Raw genomic sequence first — 23,744 nt, 5'->3', positions numbered from 1 at the left:
TTTTTCCAGAGGGCCAAATGAGCAACTGAAAATATTTTGGAGGGCCGGGCCAAAATGCCGTACTCAATTATGCGTAGTATACGTTTTATTTCTATATAAAAAGCAGTAAATGGCATTGTTTTGACTGCTGGTAAGAGTGTATGTTATTATTTGGCAATTCAAAGGCGTGGTTAGCTTTCAAAAATAATATTTATTCAAATAGAATTTCCTAATGATAAACAAAATGTGAAACATTTGACTCATTTTCAGTCACATTAATAACAAAGGGCATTTTGAGTTCCATATACTATTGAAACAAGGATTTTCTTAGCTTTCTAAAGACATCACATCATCTTTGTAGCCAAAATTAACATGACACGTCACTGAACTGTGTAAATGTGTAAAGAAAAGTGTCCCAGTTTTGTAGCCTTTTTGACTTTACATGCCTATATTAAACATATTAAAACGTTTTCAGAACTGTGCAAAAAAAAAAAGACAAAGGTCAAGTGTCCCATTTAACTTGTTATATTTCCACATTTTAGTGTTCTTCAGTTCTTTTTTTTCATTCAGTGTGAGAAATCCAGTCTCTGTTCAGCTTTAACAAGTCCATCAAAGTCAGGTTGAATGTCTGAGGTGGAGATGCGAAGCACAGCTGACAGATGTTCATCAGTGAGAGAGGATCTGTACCTGGATTTGGTAAACTTCATGACTGAGAATGTCTGTTCACATATGTAGGTAGATCCAAAGAGAACCAACATCTTTTGAGCATGTCTCCTCATGTTTGGAAAGTTCTCCTCCTTGAGAGCAGAGTAGAACTCTAGCAGTGATGCTGACTTAAAGTGCTCTTTCAGTAGTGAATCGGACTGCAGGTCAATGAGTTTAAGCTGAACATCAGTGGATGCACTATCAACCCTGCAGGTAAAGGGAGAGGAAACCAGCTGCATTTCATGCTCAACCTTTTTGAAACATTTTTCCCTGTCAAATTCAGACATCCATCCGTAGTGACACCTGCCAGTCTGTTCCATTCGAGTCCCAGTTTGTCCATGCTTGCGTTTACCTCGGTGAACAGATCACTCCCCGTTGTGGTTCCTTTTATTGGCCGCATTGCTGCCAGCTCCTCCGTAAGCTTGAAGTCGCGCGTTATCCCCCGGAAAAAAATGAGCAGCTGGGCTGTGTCACTGACGTCACAGTTCTCATCCAAAGCCAAAGAAAAAAAGTCGAAGCTTCCCACTTTACTTTGCAGCTGAAACTCAAGATTCTCCGCGATGTCCTCCACCCTTCTCGTCATCGTGCGGCGGGACAGCGGGACGTTTTCAAACGCTTCTTTTTTCTCTGGGCATAGCAGTGCTGCAGACTCGACCATGCACTCTTTCACAAACTCACCCTCCGAGAATGGCTTATTATTCTGGGCTTCAAAATAAAAGCAATGCGGTTTTAGTCTACCCATAAGATATTTAGAAAGTATGTTTTATTTTGTAATTACAATGTAATCTTTCGCTGGCCGGTCAGAATCATCCCGCGGGCCAAATAGGGCCGTACAATACCCAGGTCTGGGCTATATGGTAGGGTTATGTGTTGTGGAGGTAGGGTTATGGGGGTGAAGCTATATCAGAGGTGGGCAAACTATGGCACAACTATGGAACTGCGCCACCCTGCGCTCATGTCATGTGACATGTAGGGTTCTGTCTGTCAGTCTCCTGCCATTCTCCTGCATTGATCCCTTCTGTCACAATGAGTGGACCCAAGAAAAGTCGACAGTGAGTGCAGAGTCTTTAATGAGGAGTGGACTGCTAAGTATTTTTTCACCGAAGTACGATCAGAGGCAGAATGTCTTATTTGCAAAGAAACCATTGCAGTATTAAAAGAATACAATATTAGCCGCCACTTTTCCGCCAAGCATGCTAGCTATGCTGGTCAACAGTCAACGACAGAACGGGCGGCTACTGCTAAGAGGTTGGCAGTCAATTTAAAGAGTCAGCAAAATATTTTTCTCCCCCAAACTGCTATACAAGAATCAAGCACCAAGGCAAGTTTTTTGCTAGCATTCAAATTAGCAAAAGCCAGCAAGCCTTTCTCTGAAGGAGAGTTTTTGAAAGAATGTATGGTAGAAACAGCAGGTCTCTTATGTCCAGAGAGCAAAAACAAATTTGAAAAATTTAGTTTATCACGCAGAACAGTGACTCGGCGTGTAGAACACATTGATGAAGATTTAACCAGCGAGTTGAACAAAAAAGCTGAGTCATTTACGTTATATTCTCACACCGCCCCCTGCCGGCCTCGCCGTCGTCCAGTGTAGAGCCACGGGTCTCACACCGCCCAGCCCCCCCTGTGGAGGACCACAGGCTCCCCACCTTCCCTTTTGCTCCAATAATCTGTTTTACCAGATACTCATACTCTCATGTCGTCTGCATTTGGGTCCGCAACATTGTCCTCCCATGACAGGTTCACACAAACACTCTTCATCCATCTGATACTGGCCCAGCCCGTCTGTCAATTTTTTTTATTCAATGTGGCCACTGAGCCAAAAAGTTTGCCCACCCATGGGCTATATGGTAGGGTTATGGGGGTGAGAAGCCGTTGATTTATTAATTCTAATGTTTTTGTCTCAGTTTTGGTTCTTGTTTATTTAGGATTAGTAAAGGTGAGGGGTTAAGCTACATCTTCACATCCAATACATTTTATTTGTATGTATTTATATCTCTCTGATAACAGCTCACTGATCACAGTGCAAACAAACTGTAGAAACTTCAATGCAGTACATTACTAACTTTATCTTAACCTCTTTAAGGGGGTTCTACACAACCCCCTTAAAGAGGTTCTCAGGAGGAAACCAAGGCAGGAAACCAGTGTGACACCATTGATCCGGATTAGTGTGGACCTGGTCTGAGATTAAAGGACCACTTTCACCAAATCACAGAGATTAGATATTTATTTTCTGTTCAATAATAATGCTATAAATTCAGATTCAATTAACAACAGATGGATTAACATGAAAAACAATCTCACCACAGCTGAGATGTTCTGGAGCCTTCGGCTCCATCGCATGATCTTCATCATCCTGACATCACAGCTGTGTGTCACAGGTTCAATCATCTGGTTTTTGGTTTTCTGTCCTTTCAGTCGGAGGCCGTCAGGATCCAGATCCAGGTTCCCCCCAAAAAGGAAGGGAAGTCTTTCGCAGTCAACAATCCGCACGTGAAGCTTTCGGCCAATGGGAGCATGAGCAGTGCTCAGATCATCCACATCCAGCCTGTGGTTGGTCAGCCCGGTCAGCAGTTCTTCCTGCAGCAGAACCCGGGAGAGCCCCCCATCCAGCTGCTGCTGCAGAGTCCCGACCCCGTCGTAGGATCTCTGCTCCCATTGGTCCACAAGCTTACAGGCCAGACAACATCAGCATGCACCGCTTCCATCCCGAGTCAGAAACCAACAAGGTCCCCGATCAGAGTCCAGAACCCCTCCATCGTCCAGACCCCGCCCTCCCCCATCCCGCAAATTAAACCCCCTGCTAACGGTACGACCACAGTCGCAAGTAAGAGTCCAGGTAAACCACCTGCAGTCATTGTGGTGGTCCCAGTAGAGACCGCCACACCTGCTGCTCGATCCGCCACTTTGGCCCCGCCCCCAGCAGTGAAGGACAGAGACCGGGAGAAAGAGAAGAAGGCGAAGAAGAGAGAGAAGAGGGCTGTGAAGGTCCAGACCAGATCTGGTCGAGTTTCCAGACCACCGAAGTACAAAGCCAAAGACTACAAGTTCATAAAGACAGAAGACCTCGCAGACAGCCACCAGTCCGACTCGGACGACTACTCCGATATGAGCGTGGAGGAGGAGGATGGCGGGAGAAAGGATGGCCCCGCCCCCGGCGTCTCTCTCACCTACAGCCACAAGTCCCGGTCCCACCGCTGCCAGACGTGTGAAAAGGCCTACATTGGTCTCGGAGGCCTGAACCGGCACTACAAACTGAACCCGACTCATGGAGAGCCCGATCTGCCCGACAACACAACGCACCCCCTCGGAGATGACGGCCAATCACAGGAGACGAAAACAGGAGGCGTCAGGGAGGAGGAGAAGGAGATGAAGGAGACGAAGGAGACGAAGGAGACGAAGGAGACGAAGGAGACGACGACGAAGGAGACGACGACGACGAACGAGGACAAACCTGTTGAGACGGCATCAAATAGAGTAAGAGACTCAGATCTATTATGTATATGACAACTGCTTACTTACTCTGGGTACCCACTGGTTATTTACTCTGGGTAACCACTGGTTAATGGGTACCCACTGGTTACTTACTCTGGGTACCCACTGGTTACTTACTCTGGGTACCCACTGGTTAATAACTATCAGTACCCACTGGTTAATGGGTTCCCACTGGTTACTTATTATCTAGTTTATTACGATGTGGGTAACTAACTAGTTATTAAATAAGTCGTTAACTCACGTCTGTCTGACTATTATTTTCTATCGGTCTACAGGTGGAGGGGGGTCCAGCATCAGCTGTAGGACTCAGGGGCCTCCATCCTCGGGGCCCCGGCAGGCCCAGAGGACGAGGGAGAGGCAGGGGGCGGGGCCGATCACTGGGACCGCCTCCTAAAGTGAGTTCACTTATGAAGCCATGATTATTTAACAAACACTTCTAATTTAGATTTCACCAAATACCTGTACCACAGTCTGACCCTGTATCACACCTGTACAGATGAACACCTGTACAGGTGGTGACTGTGGCGACTGTGGCTCAGTGGCTAGCATGCCCGTCTTTCAATCAGAGGATCGGTGGTTCAAGCCCCGGCTCTGCTTGTCCATGTCGATGTGTCCTTGAGCAAGACACTTAACCTCGAATTGCTCCCCGTTGCTGTGTCTACATAGAGCATAGAGTATAGAGCAAAAATGTAAGTCGCTTTGAATAAAAGCGTCAGCTAAATAAAGTGTAATGAATGCAAATAAAGGGTGAATCTCATTGGTTGACCCACACAGGTGATGGTGGGCGTTGTCGGTAGGCGGGGCCGTCGTGGTCGACCTCCGAAGCTCGCTGTTAATTTGGTTACCGCAGAGCAGCAGGTGGAGCGGAGACGAGACCGCCTGCAGGAGGTGAGGGGAGGAGGTGGTGTTACAGACACGATGAAGACCTACAGGTGTGTTGTTGCTTCCATAACCACTGTGTGTTCACAGCTGGTGGAGCAGTGTGAGGACGAGGAGCTGATGGACATTGTTCTTCCTCGTTTGACTAAAGTGTTGAGCCTGTGGGAGGTGCTTTTAGCAAAGGTACACTGTGTGTGTGTGTGTGTGTACATACACTCTCACCTAAAGGATTATTAGGAACACCATACTAATACTGTGTTTGACCCCCTTTCGCCTTCAGAACTGCCTTAATTCTACGTGGCATTGATTCAACAAGGTGCTGAAAGCATTCTTTAGAAATGTTGGCCCATATTGATAGGATAGCATCTTGCAGTTGATGGAGATTTGTGGGATGCACATCCAGGGCACGAAGCTCCCGGTCCACCACATCCCAAAGATGCTCTATTGGGTTGAGATCTGGTGACTGTGGGGGCCATTTTAGTACAGTGGACTCATTGTCATGTTCATTTAAACAATGCCCAATTGGCACTAAGGGGCCTAAAGTGTGCCAAGAAAACATCCCCCACACCATTACACCACCACCACCAGCCTACACAGTGGTTACAAGGCATGATGGATCCATGTTCTCATTCTGTATACGCCAAATTTGTGCGTGTTGTGGCTTCACAAATGCTTTGCTGCATACCTCGCTTGTAACGAGTGGTTACTCTTCTATCAGCTTGACTCAGTCGGCCCATTCTCCTCTGACCTCTAGCATCAACAAGGCATTTTTGCCCACAGGACTGCCGCATACTGGATGTTTTTCCCTTTTCACACCATTCTTTGTAAACCCTAGAAATGGTTGTGCGTGAAAATCCCAGTAATTGAGCAGATTGTGAAATACTCAGACCGGCCCGTCTGGCACCAACAACCATACCACGCTCAAAATTGCTTAAATCACCTTTCTTTCCCATTCTGACATTCCGTTTGGAGTTCAGGAGATTGTCTTGACCAGGACCACACCCCTAAATGCATTGAAGCAACTGCCATGTGATTGGTTGATTAGATAATTGCATTAATGAGAAATTGAACAGGTGTTCCTAATAATCCTGTGTGTGTGTGTGTGTGTGTGTGTGTGTGTGTGTGTGTGTGTGTGTGTGTGTGTGTGTGTGTGTGTGTGTGTGTGTGTGTGTGTGTGTGTGTGTGTGTGTGTGTGTAAAAAAAAAAATATATATATATAAAAAAATTAATACATAATGTGTGTCTCTCTCGTATTACAAACAAGAAGACATTTTCTTTGTATTTTGTGTTCTCTGGTCGTTTCAGGTGGAGGGCAGTGGTCCCGTTCGGACTCGGTTTCCAGACATTTACCGTGAGTTTGAGTCCCTGCAGGCACAAGTGAGGCAGGCGGCTCAGGATTACATCATCAGCCCGCAGGGCGGAGCTCTACCACTGGAGGTCAGGAACATTGAGGTAAGACGTTCTCCTGTGTTTTATTTTCCTCTGGAGCTGGGACATTCTGCTGTGGGTTTTATGGAGCACTATACAGCTGGCCAGGCCTGTGTACTGTACAAGGGCTGCAACTAACGATTATTTTAATAATCGGTTGATAATTTTTTTCGATGAATCGGATAAAAAAACAAAAGCATTAATTTCCAAGCGCCTTGAACATACACAAAAAGCATACACATGTATGCTTTACACCTGCCAAATCTCAGAAACGCTGGCTGGCCAGTTGCTCTGCTCCGCTCTTTTGTTCTTCTCCGCGACTTATTGAGTAGCGTAATAATCGCGCGACAAAACGAATCGATAATGAAATTCGTTGCCAACTCTTTTTGTAATCGATTTCGTTGTTGCAGCCCTATACTGTACTGTACTATACTGCGTGTTTCAGGTTGCCAGGTCTCTGGGAATCCTGGACGAGGTGAACAGGATGAAGGTGGTTCCTGGAGCGTCTCCCAGCTCAAGTCTGACCAATAAGAATGTCCGATACATGGAGGTAAACGCACCATCAGCACAGTTGGATTCTGAGATCCAGGTTGGTCTGGTGTCTTGTTTCTGTGTTGCACATGTAAACATCAGCGCCTGATTTCAGAGACCTGGATCTGTTACTTGCTGTACTCTGATAGAAACCAGGACTCTGGCAGCTAAACCTGATCCAGGGTCAGTTTGATTCACTCAGAAACTGTGTTTCCCAGAATTCCAAGATGCTGCCGCCTTCCAAGAGATTCAAGATGGAGAACAGCATCCCAATTCACCAGAATGGCATCGATACACACAAAAGAGGTGCTACGTCCTACTGCCCTCTACTACGTCCTAATGCGCTCTATCAGTATCAGAATCAGAAATTGTTCATTTGCCAGGAATGTTTACACAAACGAGGAATTTTTCTAGGCGGAAGGTGCATACATTAGACAAGACAAACAACAATCAACGACAACAACAGTGCAATGGGTATTAAATCAAGTATAAGATAAAGTGCTCAGACAAACGGATAACGTTAATGTAAGTGTATGTTAAAGTGACATATGGGTTTAAGTATGAAGTGTGCAGGGGAGTGACCGGTAAGAAGAAAGAAAAGAAAGAAAAAATATTCCTGGGGGTGACAGTCAGCACTACTACCTTCTATTGCGCTCTACTAAGTCCTACTGCGCCCTACTGCTCCCTTCTACGTCATACTGCGCTCTAATGCGCTCTACTACGTGCTACTGTGCTCTACTACGTCATACTGCTCCCTTCTACGTCCTATTGCGCTTTACTACGTCCTATTGCGCCCTACTGCGTAGTACTACGTCGTACTGCGCTCTACTACGTCCTGTTGCGCTCTAATGAGCCCTACTACGTCCTGTTGCGCTCTAATGAGCCCTACTACGTCCTGTTGCGCTCTAATGAGCCCTACTACGTCCTGTTGCGCTCTAATGAGCCCTACTACGTCCTGTTGCGCTCTAATGAGCCCTACTACGTCCTGTAGCGCTCTAATGAGCTCTACTACGTCCTGTTGCGCTCTAATGAGCCCTACTACGTCCTGTTGCGCTCTAATGAGCTCTACTACGTCCTGTTGCGCACTATTACATCCTGTTGTTGCGCACTAGTACGTCCTGTTGTTGCGTCCTACTGCGCTCTACTGAGTCCTACTGCACTCTACTACGTACTACTGCGCCCTTCTACGTACTACTGCGCCCTTCTACGTACTACTGTGCTCTGCTACGTCCTACTGCTTAGTACTGCATCATTCTTTATTTTCACTTTTCTTTCCAAGATGGGACTACAGTGACCTCTGTGACCTCCTCTCTGAAGCCCTGCTCGGTCCCCGTCTCTCCTCTGGTGATTCCAGCTGGATCCAAGCCGCTGACCCCCAGTGCGGACCATTCCTCCAGGTGAGGTGGTCTTGCCCCCGGGTGTCATACCTGACCCAGGTTTACACGCCTGGTTTAATCTGAATGTGTCTCTCTGGTCCCTCAGCTCCTCTGGTTCCATCTCTGCTCTGGGACCCTCCAGCCAGACTACGCCCCCCGCCACGCCCATGGAGGTGACCCCAGGTGGGGACCAGCCTAGTCTGCAGACTAATGTCAAGGTAAAGTCTTTACAGACGAACCAGGTCTTGAGCACCAGTGACATCACAGCCCAAATGAAGGAGCTGAAGAAAGCTCTGGGTTCAAGTCCCGAAACCAACACAGACTCAAAGAAACCTGATTACAGCTCAGTCCAGACTGTGGCTTCATCTGAGGTTCAGCAGGGGGACTCCACCCTGTCCGAGTCCAGCTCAGCGGACCCCTGCGAGTCCAAAGAGCTTCAGGAGGGTCAAGAGATCTACATCCAGACCGAGGGCCTGACAGTCCAGCTAGCAGAGCCCGGTGTAGACCGGATCGTGATTGTCAACAGTCCGGACGGGACCACCATGCACATCCAGACCCCAGAGGGGGTCCCATTGGAGGCGGTCCAGGCCCTGCTGGGCATTGAGGCTTCCGACGGAGCCAAAGTTTCTCAGTGACCCTCAACATAATCTTGATTTAGCAAGACCAGAATCTGACCAGAATCACATCACTGATATTTTAGGTGGTATTTCTAAGGTGTACAAAGGTGACATTGTAACTGGGTGTACTGAACACAGCAGCCTGAAGTGGGCACTACCAGCCCAGGCTCTGAAGAGTTCCTGTGAGCTCCTGCTGAACCAGAGTTGCTCCAGTTTGACTCACTGATGTGACGTCTCGCTCTTTCTTCATCAGACCAGATTCTGAGTTTTAGAAAACAAGTTGAAATCTGCCCACAAAGACCTGAAGTTTTTCTCTCGGATCATCAAACATCAGAGCTGCCGTCGCTCCAATTTTCAATCTAATATTTAAAGATATTAAAAAATATCAGATTTCTACAGATAACCTGATCAATAGATCCTGACCTTGGGTCAACAGATTCAACGTCTAAATATGAGCGACATTATTTAATCCAGAGCTGATGGGCGAATGTTGTGACTTTAGCAGCGCTCCTTCTGGGCAACCATTGACGAGTCGTATTTACCAGTTCAGCTCAACTGGGCCGTTGGGTTGTCAGCCGGATCTTCCTACTGTTTTGTTTTTTTTAAGGAATCTGAAGTGATTGTAAATTTGTAAAGTAGTTTTTTTTTCCCCCAGTGTTTCAGTAATTGAACATGTTCATTTCAAATAGAAAGTGATTAGTTGGCTGTTTATATGTAGGATATGGAAAACAAAGTTAAAAAAAAGTTGCACTATTTTATTACTTTTTATAAAACATGCATTTTCCAAATGTAAACTGGACATTTGTACTTGTTTGGAGAATCGACATGACTGTGAATGGAGGAAATTAAAGTAAATGGATTTGTCATGTGCTGTGTATAAAACACATTTCATGTTCCTCCAATAAACTGATGTGACGAACTCAACTCTGAGCTCCGTTTATATTTCACATGATGAAGTTTAATTAATGTCATCAGATCACACAGACGTCTTCAGTAGATTTATGTTCTACTTTCGGTTTCTCTGGAATTTATACTATTTTGTATTCATCACATTTAAAAATGTATTTGTATTACATTCAACGTCCTTGGCGTGCTTTTATGTTACAAAGCTTTAGATTTTATTTGGGTATTATAAAACTGCCACTTTAACGTGGTAGAGGGGTTTGTGTGACCCTGAGAGTTGTTTTGTCAGGAGCCACCGCTCCTGGTCGGGTCTCCCAAGGCGAAGTGGTCTCAGGGGAGGGGCCAGACCGAGAGCAGTTCATGGACCCTTGATGAATCGGATGGGTAAGAGCTGTAGCTGTGGGCCCACCACTCGCAGGGAAAGGCCTTTGGGTCAATGTGAGCCGGGCGTGCCGGCCCCCGTCATTGTAGACCAGCTCCAGGGACGTAGAATTACCTCTTTGGGGAGGAAGGAACTGGTTCTGAAGGTGGAGCAACTACTAGATACGCCTTGGTGCATGTTGGCGTCCGCCAGGATTGTTCTTTGTCACCAATCCTGTTTGTGATTTTCACGAACAGGATTTCAAGGTGTGGTACTATTGGCTCCTTCAGAACATGACCTTCAGCAGTACTGGGGCGGTTCAGAACCGAGTGAAGCAGTTGGGATGAAAGTCAGTACTTCCAAGTCTGAGGCCGTGGTTCTCTGCCAGGAAACGGGGGATTTCAGGAGGTTCGGTGCGGGCAGTGAAGAGGAAGCTGAGCGATGTTCCCTCGGGTTCTGGTCATAAGCTTTGGGGAGTGACCTAAAGAATGAGATTGCAGATACGAGCGACTGAATTGAGCTTCCTTCATGGGGAGGTTGGGCTGAGCCTTAGAAAGTAGCACTTAAATGTCACTTACTTATTGCACTTTGTAGTTTGTCTTTCTTGAAGAAATTGTACTTTTTTGATTCTTGTTGTTCTGAGTTTGTCCTCATGGTTGAATGCACTTATTGTAAGTCGCTTTGGATAAAAGTCTGGTCCAGAGACCTCTGGGATCCCCAGGAGGAGCTGGAAAGCGTTGCTGGGGGACGGGAGGTGTTTTTACATGTAAATTTCCCACTGCGGGAGTAAAGGAGCATCTAATGAAGACACAGGCGGTTACAATTGAAATGATTTAATGTCAGTGAGGAATACATTTGTATCGTACACATTGCATTTACCCTCTGCTTCACTGAAGAGCTACAGTCCAGAAGATGATCCTGAGTTTACACCTGTTCAATAAACCAGATTAATCAGCCAGGTAAAGTTCTCCACTGCTTCCAACAGCTGACAAGCCTGACTGGATCACATGAATCTGGAGCACTAATGGCATCAAAGGGGGTAGTGTCCGGTCTCCAGAAGCAGAGCCTCCAGTGTGAGTCTGGTCTGGGGAGTGATGAAGGGCTGATGCAGCCAGCAGGACAGATAGACCATGCAGAGGTCAGAGGTCAATGTATGGGCCAGTTCCTGGAGGATGGTTTGCTTCAACTTCAGCTCCTGACTGAAGGAGTCCAACAGCATACAAGACGACTCCTCTGAAACATGAAAAAGAGACACCAGACAACCTTGGAGACATGAAGAGACACCAGACAACCTCTGAAACATGAAGAGACACCAGACAGGTTCAGTAAGCAGGTAAACTCACTGAAGTGTTTGGCGTTCCAGCTGTGAAACAGAGGACACTTTCGTCCTTCAAGTCCAAACTGAAACTGCTCCAGATCATGAAGGCCTTGCTGTGACGACGTAAGACGCTCCATCTTCTTCACCACAACGACCTGACAAGAAGAAGACAAACGCTGATCAACATTGATGATAAACAAACAAAAACGTTTATGTTACTATAACTACACTCCATGAGCAGACACACATTGTGTCGTTACCATGACTACACTACGTTACCATGACTACACATCGTTACCCTAACACAACGTTAACCTAACAGCGATACCGTTACACAACGTTACCCTAACACGATGTTACCGTAACACAGTGTTACCCTAACTAGGGCTGCACGATGATGGCCAAAATCATAATCACGATTATTTAGATCAATATTGAGATCACGATTATTTATCACGATTATTCATTAATTTTAGGGGCAACATCTTTTTATTGCGCTTTCACGTTTAAATGAACAAGAACATTGCTTCCACTTCCATTGTTGTGATACATTCTGGCTAATATACAAATCTTTGCATCAGACTGGTCCTTATCACAGTGCATCTCATAGAAAGAAATATAAATAAAATAGTATCAACACTTTTTACCCAAAATCCACAGAGCACTGTGTTCACTTCCATGTTGTGCTACATTCCAGCTAATGTACACGTCTTTGCATCAAAATAAAACTTATACGGTTCTTATTCACCTGAAGCAAAATCTAAATGAAATGTTTACCATAGGTCAGTCGTAGTTGCAAAATACTCGACAGCTGTGACATCCTTTGTATTTCCCCCTAACGTTGCAGTATAGGTAATGCCTGTTTGGAGAAATAATTGCGCGAGGGGATCACGTATCTCTTGTCTAGTGTCTGAAGCCTTCATTGCTCACAGTATTTATTGGACACATGTCTTTGGCCAAATTAAATGCGATTGCATCCGTTACTTCAGTCTGTCTTTGGGAGGAAAATGGATACGCTGTCGCGCTATGCAGGGTCGCTGTTGTGTTTTTCTGGGTTGACGTTGGACATGGACGGAGGTTCACTGAGGTAACGTTAGCTTTAGCCTTAATGCATTCGTCGTACTGTGGTTTGTGGTGATTTTTCAGGGGGTTGTACAAGTTAGTTGTATTGCTATGCGGCGCAAACACAACTCTAACGCTCTCTGTGCACATGATTTCTTCTTGGTTAACATCACTTGCCCTGAATCCCAAACACTTCCAGACAACGGATGATGATCCTTTTCGAGGGACTAGCTCAGGGGTGTCCAAACTTTTTTCACCGAGAGCCACAAACAGAAAAATATACGAAAGTCTGGGACACTCAGATGAGGTATATTGCAAAATGAATCAAATGGTCAATTATGAGATATATATATATATATATATATATATATATATATATATATATATCAGTGTTTCCCCTAGGTTTACAGCTTCAGGGGGGGCGACGACAAACACTTAAAGCAGTGGTTCTCAAACTTTTTATGTAAATAATATCATTTTGTGACTCCATCTGTGCTTTTATAATTAACAGAATAAAGACAATTGCAATCACTTCAAGTAAATCAGATTGCTCCATCCGACTTTTTTTTATTTTTTTTTATTGCAATCACTTAGAACAAGGAAAATAAAGTTATATCTGTGCAAAACATAACTAATATTTAGTTACTACTAAATAGCTCATTGTGGAAAACAATAAGCTATAATTTTTTTGCCAAACAAACAAAACATAATGAGTGCAGATGTGTGAGCCATCAGGTTGTATCAGTATTGGTGGCTGCAGTGAGCTGCTTTCTTCTACACATCTTTTTAAAACGGGGTTGTAGATTTGATACAATTCAGGCTCTTGTTCAGTGTGTTGAGATGATAAATACTAGAAATGCGAAGTCTGACAATCATAGATGGTCACTCAGCTCATGAAGAGGTTTCAAAAACTGGTCAATTTCTGATCTCAGGGAATAAATCTGCTGCAGCTGGAGCCACAACTGAGCAGCGCACCTCAGGGTGAGAGAGGCTCTGTGTTATGAAGTCTCGTCTGAGAAGGTTTCCCGTGTCGTGCTGTGAGCTGAGCGACCTCGTAGCTGCTCGTATGGCATTTTATTCTGTTTTGCTTGGATGGCAAAACTATTGTTTAGCTAGCAGGCTAGCTGCCATTTGCTTGACTTTCTCCATTATATTTTTAGAACTTGCCGCGGGCCAATAAAAAATGGGCCGCGGGCCGTAGTTTGGACTAGCTCCTTGCCTTCTGCTCCTGACATTTGATTTACCTTTTCACACGAAAGTCTGTCTCTCTACTCTTCTACTAATACCGGAGTTGACTGCAGACAGAACTTTTTTTTTAGTCTGCCGCTGCAGGGTGCATGACACCTCCCATCTCGTTCTCCCGTGGTGGTTGGCTGACTGTTAGTTGAGGAAGCGCTTGATTTGATATGTAGCAGAGCACGCATTTTGAACGTCAATATCGCTGACGATCATGCTGAAGATCATGCTCGTGATCGCGATTAAAATTCAATTAATTGTGCAGCCCTAATCCTAACATGATGTTACCGTAACACTACCACAGTTACCATAACCGCGATACCGTAACACGACTACACAACGTTACCCTAACACAACGTTACCCTAACAGCGATACCGTTAGACAACGTTGCCCTAACCCAACGTTACCGTAACACAGCGTTAAGTAACACGTTGATACCCTAACACTACTACATAACGGTACCCTAACCGCGATACCGTTATACACAACCTAACCGCGATACCGCAACACCACTACACAGCGTTACCGTAACACTGCGTTACCGTAACGCGACTACACAATGCAAGACAAGATCTTAGTCACCATTTTGTCAATGACGTCCTGCAGTTTGCAGCATTCCTCCTGCAGCTCGGCAGCTCGAACTATCTGCTGTGATGGAGCTGATGAAGGTGATGAAGGCTCATCCACTACCAGCAGCTGTTCACTCTGAGAACTGAAGGAGTAGATTGATAAATAATAAATAATTTCCCCAAGGGGATCAATAAAGGATACCTTCTTCTTCTAAACTAGCTTTATTAAACTATCTTTAATACACTAGCTTTATTAAACTAGCTTAACAAACCAGCTTTACTAAACTAGCTTCATTAAAGTGAACTCACCGGGTCAGTCTTATGTCCACCATGTTTCCTGCCACTCTGAATCCGTCATCGTTGAGTTTTTCCCACCTCACCATCAGGTTGTGCCAGTCGGCTGCGTTATCTTTGATTTTTCGGGTACTTCCTGTGATAGCAGAGCACTTCCTGTTGACTTGGGTCACTGTGATGTCACCTGATGAGACAACAACAACACATATGACATGTTATTGTAGTTTTTATAGTTTGTAGATCTTACTGATTAGAAAGTGAGCGTCAGTGTTTGAGTTTCATTCATCTGGAAAAGCAAAAATCAGGATTTATAGTTTAATAGTTCAATCAATATTTTTACCAGTCTCAAAGATGTTTCTGCTAAATATCGAGTGAATTGTTTGAGGCATAAGTAGTCCAGATGAATATGTGTTAATACGTATTCATCTTGACTATTTATAAATACAATAATTTGTTTGACAGTATTTGTTATTCTTGTTTTGTTTTGTACGTTTCTTTGTTCAAAATAAATAAAGAGGAATTAAAAGAAAGCAAATGGTTGTCACAGTCCATATTCATGCACATGAACTATTACTACACGACATAACAATAACAATAATAATAATAAAAAAGGCATATGGTTTGGTCTCATGTGTAAAACATGTGAAGAACGACTCGTGATGATCAAAACAATCTCAGACTGGATAAATTAAATATGAGTCCTATTGTTTCAGTTTCATCTGAAACATTGATCCTTATCCGCTCACTCCAAAGAGAAACCATACTTATATTCTGGTTATTCAATAAGGATGCAAAGAAATTCAAAACATACACTGATGATAACTGCGTCGTTATTGGCATTAAAAGTGATAACTGTGTCTTTATTGGCATTACAAGTGATAACTGTGTCTTTATTGGCATTAATAAGTGGTAACTGTGTCTTTATTGGTATTACGTGCTAACTGTATCTTTATTGGCATTAATAAGTGGCAACTGTGTCTTTATTGGTATAAAGTGATAATTGTGTTTATTGGCATTAATAAGTGATAACTGTCTTTATTTGTATTAATAAGTGATAACTGTGTCTTTATTGGCATTACAAGTGATAACTGTGTCTTTATTGGTATTAATAACTGATAACTGTATCTTTATTGGCATTACAAGTGATAACTGTGTCTTTATTGGCATTAATAAGTGATAACTGTGTCTTTATTGCCATTAATAAGTGATAACTGTGTCTTTATTGGTATTAATAACTGATAACTGTATCTTTATTGGCATTACAAGTGATAACTGTGTCTTTATTGGCATTAATAAGTGATAACTGTGTCTTTATTGACATTAATAAGTGATAACTGTGTCTTTATTGGTATTAATAACTGATAACTGTATCTTTATTGGCATTACAAGTGATAACTGTGTCTTTATTGGCATTAACAGTGATAACTGTGTCTTTATTGGTATTAAGTGATAATTGTGTTATCGGCATAAATAAGTGGTAACTGTGTCTTTATTGGTATTAATAAATGATAACTGTGTTTATTAGTATTAATGAGTGAAGTGAGGAGACGTGTGATGTTCCCTCGAACGAGCGCGTTCACTCACCTTGCATTCTGGTGAGAGAACTCTTCCTCCTCTTTAGTTTAGTTTATTGGCGGACTGCTCTGCCGCTCACGTTGACGGATCTCTTCTTCCTGCTTCCGCTTGTCTCCTTCTGTGGTGGATCTGCTTATCTTCTTCTTTGGTGGATCTGCTCGTCTACTTCCTGCTTCTGCTCGTCTTCTTCTGTGGTGGATCTGCTCCTCGGCAGCGAGACAGCGCCTCCTGCTGATCGATTACATCTTCTTCACTATTACGTGTTCTTTTGTTAGTGATTATTAATCTTCGTCAACATGAAACTTTTTAGCATGTCTTTTATTCAGCGTTCTTGTTACAACGACTTTATTAGTATCTAATAAAAATGATGTATCTGTAGTTGTTGGATCCCCCTGCAACTCGGTAAAGACGACACAAAGTGGCAATAATAACAATAACATAATAATAACTATAATAATAGCAATTATAACAATAACATAATAATAACAATATTATTAACAATAACATAATAATAATAACTATAATAGCAATAATAACAATAATATCAACAACTATAATAATAGCAATAATAACAATAGCATAATAATAATAACAACTATAATAAAAGCAATGGTAACAATAACATAATAATAATAACTATAATAATGGCAATAATAATAGCAATAATAACAATAACATCTCCTTTAGAACCACGTGTAACCTGAACCCAAAGGACCAGTCTCAAGGCTCTGATGGTTAGGGGCTCTGTGCGTGTGTGTGTGCGTGTTTGTGTGTGTGTGTGTGTGTGTGTGTGTGTGTGTGTGTGTGTGTGTGTGTGTGTGTGTGTGTGTGTGTGTGTGTGTGTGTGTGTGCGCGTGTGTGTGTGATGACCGATAATAACAGGTGTAATGACAGGTAATAACAGGTGTAATGACCTGGAACCCTGGAGCTCCTCTTCCAGCCTTGTTAGACTCCTCCCTCAGCTGTTCCCTCACTTGAGGACACTCCGGATCCGGTAGGTTCCTGACACCTCATGACCTCTGACCTGAACAACTTGATCTCTGTATCTACCTGCTGATCTCTGTAACTACCTGTTGGTCTCTGTATCTACCTACTGGTCTCTGTATCTACCTGCTGGTCTCTGTACCTGCTGGTCCACCGGTACCTGTTTTTGTGTTTCAGACATCAACACCTGTCAGACAACGACTTCCTGCTTCTGCAACAGCTTCAGCATCTCTTCACTTTGGAGGTTCTGGATTCGTTCTACAAACCAGGGCCCTATTTCTCGTACCTGGATTACTGAGTTAGCGGGCTAATTGTCAGGATAAGATGACTTAGGTCAGGCTTTCTCGGTATCTCGAAGCAAGCTTAGATAAATCACCATAGCAACACATCCAAAAATTTAAACCTCCTCCCGGGCAGGCTTACTGAAATTCACTGGATAAGCTGGACACTCCCACCGGACAAAAAAGGCAGCTCCCTTCCTCATTGATGAAGGAGCAATATTAGTTATATTAGTTTTATAGGGAGAGAGTTCTTTCAGATCGCCAGGATCAATCCTTTACATTATCATGACTTCCTGTACGCGGCGCTATAGATTTTGCCGGCAAGAAATAATTTATTTACGAAAGCTTCTCGAGCCGCGGACATTGATCACCACAGGCGCAGCCAATCGCCCGTCTCACAGACAGAGACTATCAGCCGCTGCATGCCGCTGTTCTTAAGTTTATTTAGCTCTTAAGAAACTTATGGATGTGTTGAAAGCACTCATAATTATATGACAGTGCTATTAGTACACCATACATATCATTATTGTAGAACATGATTAAGGTGATCGTGATGAGAATACAGAGAATCACACACATTTCCGCCCATACACATATTCAAACTAAATATACACATATATAGTACATGATTCATACGTGCATACAGTACATATATCCTCATAAGTATATATTTATTCGTAAATATAATCTGATTGATTTGGGTGATGAAGCACTTCAAATTAGCCGATACATTTTCTCAACACTGACGCATTTAACTTGTCTGATATATTTGCGACGCTTATGTCTCGCAGCGGGCGCTGTTTAAGTTGCGTTCACGGCAACAATGTTGCAAAAACGTTGGAATATTCCCAATGCGTTTGCTGTGAATGATTACGGTATTGACTTCCTCATATGCCTTCATGATCATCTCCTGCTTCTCATTAGAGAAATAAAAAGAGGTTCCTCTGAGTTAATTTGCCATTGTACTGTTAGAACATCGTGGCGTCAGTGCTCCCTTATTATCCCTTCTGAAGAGGAGCGGGCGCGCGCATTTATCCAGATGACTGACGTCTGGCTAGAATTAACGAGACCGTTTCAGCGCGGATCAGCCGTGAAGAAACCCAGATAGCCTGATGTCAATCATCTCGCTAATTTAAGATGGAGATTAGGACATTTGCTTGACTTTGTTTAGCCAGGTACGAGAAATAGGGCCCAGACCCAACCGACCCAAGCTGGGTCGTCCACCAGCTGAGTCCTCATCTGCTGCAGCTGATCTCAGACCTGCAGGAACTGACCAATCACAGAGTACGAGTCATCACTAGCACACACAGAGAGCCACTCTCCTGCCACTGCGTCTGACCAATCAGAGAGGCTCTACCAATCAGAGAGGCTCCATCAATTAGAGGGGCTCCACCAATCAGAGGGGCTCTACCAATCAGAGAGGCTCTACCAATCAGAGAGGCTCCACCAATCAGAGAGGCTCTACCAATCAGAGAGGCTCTACCAATCAGAGGGGCTCTACCAATCAGAGAGGCTCCACCAATCAGAGAGGCTCCACCAATCAGAGAGGCTCTACCAATCAGAGAGGCTCTACCAATCAGAGGGGCTCTACCAATCAGAGAGGCTCCACCAATCAGAGAGGCTCCACCAATCAGAGAGGGTCCACCAGTCAGAGAGGCTCCACCAATCAGAGAGGCTGTGGCCCCACCTGTGGGGGCGGGGTCAGTTCTCAGTGGAGCAGTTTGACTACAAATCCAAAGAATTCATTCAACATGTTTCTTAACAGTTTGTTGGTGTGAAATTACTTAACATTTAAATGTTATTGAACAAAATGTGTCTTTTCTGGATAAACTGTGATTGCTGCCATCACTACTGCATGATGGGTAAAGTTGCCCAACATGAATAAATGAAGCGTTACATCACAGTACAATAACACCAGAAAGTCTTAAAGACCAGAGTCTCATAGTCACATGACAAATAACCTTCAGTATGTAATATCCGCCGCTCGAGGCCTTGCAATGAAAACATGTAAAGTACTTAAAGTATGCATGTAAAGTAAATAAAGTCCGACATATTGCATACAATGCTTTCTGTATCTTATCTACGTGTTTAATATCAAAACAGTTGTGAATGTTGAAAAGTGCAGAGTGTGCCTTGACTGTCTAAATGTATCAACCTTGATCTCATAGTCACAGCCGAATCTACGCTTTCTCCAGCTGACTCCCTACTCCCTACAGCTGGCCTTGGACACCCTCGGCTGTATTCTATGGAGGACCGGAAATGACTTAAGTATAAATAATTAAATGCAGGAATAAATACAGGAATAAATACATAAATGCTTAAATAAATGTATAAATAAATACAGAAATAAATAAATACATGCTTAAATAAATGTATAAATAAGTAAATATGGGAATAAATAAATAAATGCTTAAATAAATGCTTAAATAAATGTATAAATGAATAAATACAGGAATATATAAATATAAGTTATACCTAAACAGGACATCATTAAATACATCTATTTCTACATTTCTGTATTTCTTCATTTATTTATGCCTGTATTCATGTGTCCACACGTATTTCTTCATTTATTTATGCCTGTATTTCTGTGTCCTTGTATGCAAATGAGCTGTGCGGTCCGAACCTCTGTCTAAAGCATGATTGGTCACAGGAGTGTGATCGCTCCTGGTATGTTTTGCTCTACTACTTCTGCCTTGCACATGTTGTTGAAATTGGCAAGCTCAGCTAACCCAGAAGTCCAGATTTTCAATGCCTTGTCCGGCGTCTGGCGCAGCATTAAGCCGGACGCGTATTTGTCCTCCTTTTTGCATACCTGCAAACTTGTCACCTTTCGGCGAAATTCGCCGTTTTGAAATCAAAATATGTGAACTGGCCGGCCAGCGTTTCTGAGATTGGAGTGAGACACGGAGAAAATCTGATGTTGTGATCTTCATAATAGAATATCTTTGATGTGTCGAGTCTTGGCCAATCAGCGTTAAGATGTCTTCAGCGGCCGTCTCTCAATACGCGTTCTTCTCTGTACTTGATGAGGAAACACACAACTGAAAGTTGACGTTCTCTGAATACTACTGTTGTTGAGCCACAACATGTACTTTTAGGATGTGTTTTCAGGCGAGAAGTTAGTTGTTTAAGCATCAAATCTGTGGTCGGTTATTCAAGAATCAGTCGACTTAAAAAGATACGCCGACGAGTTGAGGACCTGCTTGCGGGACCGTGAGCCCCGCAGCACCTGGCTGTCAGCACTCTGCTGCCCGCCGAGAGCAGCCTGATCCCGGCAGGACTTTTTGAAATGATCCACTGGCTCCGATGTCTCCGCAGCGATAAAACATGAGTTATAATTCTGTTTTGAGGGTCTAACGAGCAATCTTTATTAGTTTATTATTTATTCACAGTAACGTTACATCAGTTTGACGGAGGGAAAGGTTAAGATTAATAACGTAAGATTTTAATTGAACTTTTACTTTGAACTACAGCGGGGTCTTATTACTTTTTACCGAATTGATTGCAATTAATAATTACATATTAATAATATATTACATATATATATATATATATATATATATAAGAGCATACCCTGTTTAATCAATTAATTAATATGTATTTACATTTTTGTATATGTTATATATATAAGATAAATATATATAAATATATATATATATATATTTATATATATATATTACATATAAAAAAAATAAAATACATATTAATTAATTGATAAAGCAGGGTATGCTCCAAGGAGAACAATTACAGTAAAAAGGGCTCATATCCCCTCTCTTCACACTTTATAAAATCAAACTGCACCCCTCCTCATGCAATTATTCAAAGCCTCACAAAATACCGCATAGTGTCCTCCTTTTTGGTGTAATGGATATGTCACTCTAGCCTAGACAGCGTTTTGACTTCATCTACAGGGGCCATGTGCTAGGGGCGGAGGCGCAGCCGGAGGCACGGCCGGGATTACATTTCACCCAGATACAACAGATACGTTTTTCTGATTGGCTATTCGTGTAGCCCATTTCTTTTTATTGACTGGCAGGGGATTCGGGGGAGTCTATGGGGGCAAATTAATGACAAAAGTAGAGAGCGCAAATGAGCTCCACGAGAGCGCGCAAATCAAACAGCCGCGCGCGTAATTTACTTTGACGAGCGCTTTTACATCACTACGAGAGCAAAATCCCCGCTCGCCCGAGCAAAAGTTGCTCTCGCGCGAGCAAAACTCGCTCTCGTGAAGCTTTAACCTGCTCGCTCGCGTGTCTGTTACCTGCTCGCGCTCGAGTAGATTTTCTTTTTGACAGTAAGTGGGCGGATCCAGTCACCATCCATCTCTACATCTAATTGGTTACAATCCTCGTCTTCGGATTGGCTAGAATGCATTTTGCACCAGGAACAATGGCGGGTGAGAAAACACAACTGAAAGTTGACGTTCTCTGAATACTACTGTTATTGAGTCAAAAAATTTAATTTTAGGATGTTTTCAGGCGAGAAGTTAGATGTTTAAGCATCAAATCTGTGGTCGGTTTGTCAAGAATCAGCCTACTTAAAAAGATACGGCGACGGTTTGAGTTCCTGCTCGCGGGACCTAGAGCCCCGCAGCACCGGGCCGTCAGCGCTCTGCTGCCCGCCGACAGCAGCCTGATCCCGGCAGGACTTTTTGAAATGATCCGCTGGCTCCGATGTCTCCGTAGCGGTTAAACATGAGATATAATTCAGTTTTGAGGATCTAACGAGCAATATTTATTATTTTTTATTTATTCACAGTTACGTTACATCAGTTTGACTGAGGGAAAGTTTAAGATTTATAACTTAAGATTTTAATTTAACTTTTACTTTGAACTACAACGTTGTCTTATTACTTTTGACCGAAGTGTTTGCCATTATATATGTATCTATATAAATATATAAGTATATATATATATATATATATATATATATATATATATATATATATATATATATATATAAAATACATATTTATACAATTGTATGTGTTTCTGTATCTGTTATTTTGAGTGTGTATGTGTAAGTTTACTGTGTATTGATTCAAGATATTTTTATTCTCATATGCACAGATAACAGGCAGTTATTCTGTCCAATGAAAAGCTTATTTTGCTGGGTCCTCCTAACACACAGAATTACAATAAACGTAAGGCAAAAAATAAGGCTGCTCCTGAGATGTACTGTGCAGTTTTTATCACACGCTAGAGTGCCTTCCTGTCCTGCAGTGCAGCTTCCATACCACACTGTGATGGAGCTGTAAGGACGCTCTCGACCGTACATCTGTAGAAGTTGCTGAGAATCTTGGGTGGCATTCCAAATTTCCTCAGCCTTCTTAAGAAATACAGTCGCTGCTGGAATTTACAGGTTTTCACCCTTTCCACCTCTGTCCCACCTATGTGAAGTGGTGCTTCCTGCACCCTCTTCCTCCTTGGGTGGATAATCATCTCCTTTGACTTGTCTGCGTTAAAGGAGAGATTATTATCCCGACACCAGGCCACAAGTTCCTCCACCTCTCTTCTGTACGCCATCTCAGCTGATCATTCCAATGACCGTTGTATCATCCGCAAACTTGATGATGCTGGTGTTTTCCTGGGAGGCCACACAGTCGTATGTGAAGAGGGTGTTCAGCAGGGGACCCAGTACACAGCCCTGGGGGGTCCCTGTGCTCACAGTTCTTGTGTCAGATGTGCGGTTCCAACTCTGACTGATTGGGGTCTGCCTGAGAGGAAGTTCAGCACCCAGTTGCAGAGAGCAATGATGTTCACATGTTAAAGATGCTATTCAGTTGTATTAAAGCCTAAGTAGAGGTAACCAATGAAAATGTGCAAAAGACTTGAAGTTCCAAAGAGGGATTCATAAATAATTTGGGGTTTGTTGATATTGCGTAGTATTTCTATTGATATTGTCTTTAATAAGCGATCTGCATGCCATTTAGTTTGTTGCATACGCCTAATAAATACCAAACTGTGTTTCAAGGCAGTTAATGTATCTTGGGTGTGTCAAAGTTAAAGAACTGTTTAAGAAAGGGTAAAATACAATTATAACACAAGATAAAAGGACTAAATAAGAGGCACAGACCTTTTATTCTATTGGAGGCACCGCCAGTTAATTCAGTTTTTTTAATAAAAGAGCAATGGTTGTGGGAACCATTAT

The 23,744-nt window shown here is 43.1% G+C and overlaps 2 protein-coding genes across 2 annotated transcripts in view; one reads left to right on the top strand and one right to left on the bottom strand.

The window, feature by feature from the left end:
* znf839 (zinc finger protein 839) overlaps window positions 1–9,926 on the top strand; it is a gene marked incomplete at its 5' end in the record, with an annotated part of 11,128 nt that extends 1,202 nt beyond the window's left edge. Inside the window, 9 exons of the mRNA XM_079226052.1 lie at window positions 3,100–4,158; window positions 4,452–4,571; window positions 4,951–5,064; window positions 5,146–5,238; window positions 6,361–6,507; window positions 6,929–7,033; window positions 7,233–7,320; window positions 8,294–8,411; window positions 8,497–9,926. Coding sequence (XP_079082178.1) covers window positions 3,100–4,158; window positions 4,452–4,571; window positions 4,951–5,064; window positions 5,146–5,238; window positions 6,361–6,507; window positions 6,929–7,033; window positions 7,233–7,320; window positions 8,294–8,411; window positions 8,497–9,025 — 2,373 coding nt within the window. The 3' untranslated portion in view covers window positions 9,026–9,926. The remainder of the gene's footprint in view (window positions 1–3,099; window positions 4,159–4,451; window positions 4,572–4,950; window positions 5,065–5,145; window positions 5,239–6,360; window positions 6,508–6,928; window positions 7,034–7,232; window positions 7,321–8,293; window positions 8,412–8,496) is intronic.
* Window positions 9,927–11,197: 1,271 nt separating this feature from the next.
* cinp (cyclin dependent kinase 2 interacting protein) lies at window positions 11,198–16,434 on the bottom strand. Its single transcript, XM_079232894.1, has 5 exons — window positions 16,336–16,434; window positions 14,767–14,935; window positions 14,471–14,600; window positions 11,615–11,744; window positions 11,198–11,504 (listed from the first exon to the last, which is right to left on the bottom strand). Exons 1-5 carry the CDS (start codon window positions 16,340–16,342, stop codon window positions 11,302–11,304), a joined length of 639 nt encoding a protein of 212 aa, XP_079089020.1. The 5' UTR covers window positions 16,343–16,434; the 3' UTR covers window positions 11,198–11,301.
* Between the last annotated feature and the right edge of the window lie 7,310 nt (window positions 16,435–23,744).

Source organism: Taurulus bubalis, assembly GCF_910589615.1.
Source record: "Taurulus bubalis genome assembly, chromosome: 1".
Lineage (NCBI taxonomy): Eukaryota > Metazoa > Chordata > Actinopteri > Perciformes > Cottidae > Taurulus > Taurulus bubalis.
Note: the sequence above shows the minus strand (reverse complement) of the source record. Positions and strands in the feature narration are given on the sequence as shown.

Bases quoted from the DNA above. Each gene is read 5' to 3' on its own strand.
- cinp (XM_079232894.1), bottom strand. The intron at 14,601-14,766 runs GTGAGTTCACTT...CTACTCCTTCAG, and splicing joins GTGGACATAAGACTGACCCG to TTCTCAGAGTGAACAGCTGC. The intron at 11,505-11,614 runs GTGAGTTTACCT...TTCATGTTTCAG, and splicing joins CTGGAACGCCAAACACTTCA to AGGAGTCGTCTTGTATGCTG.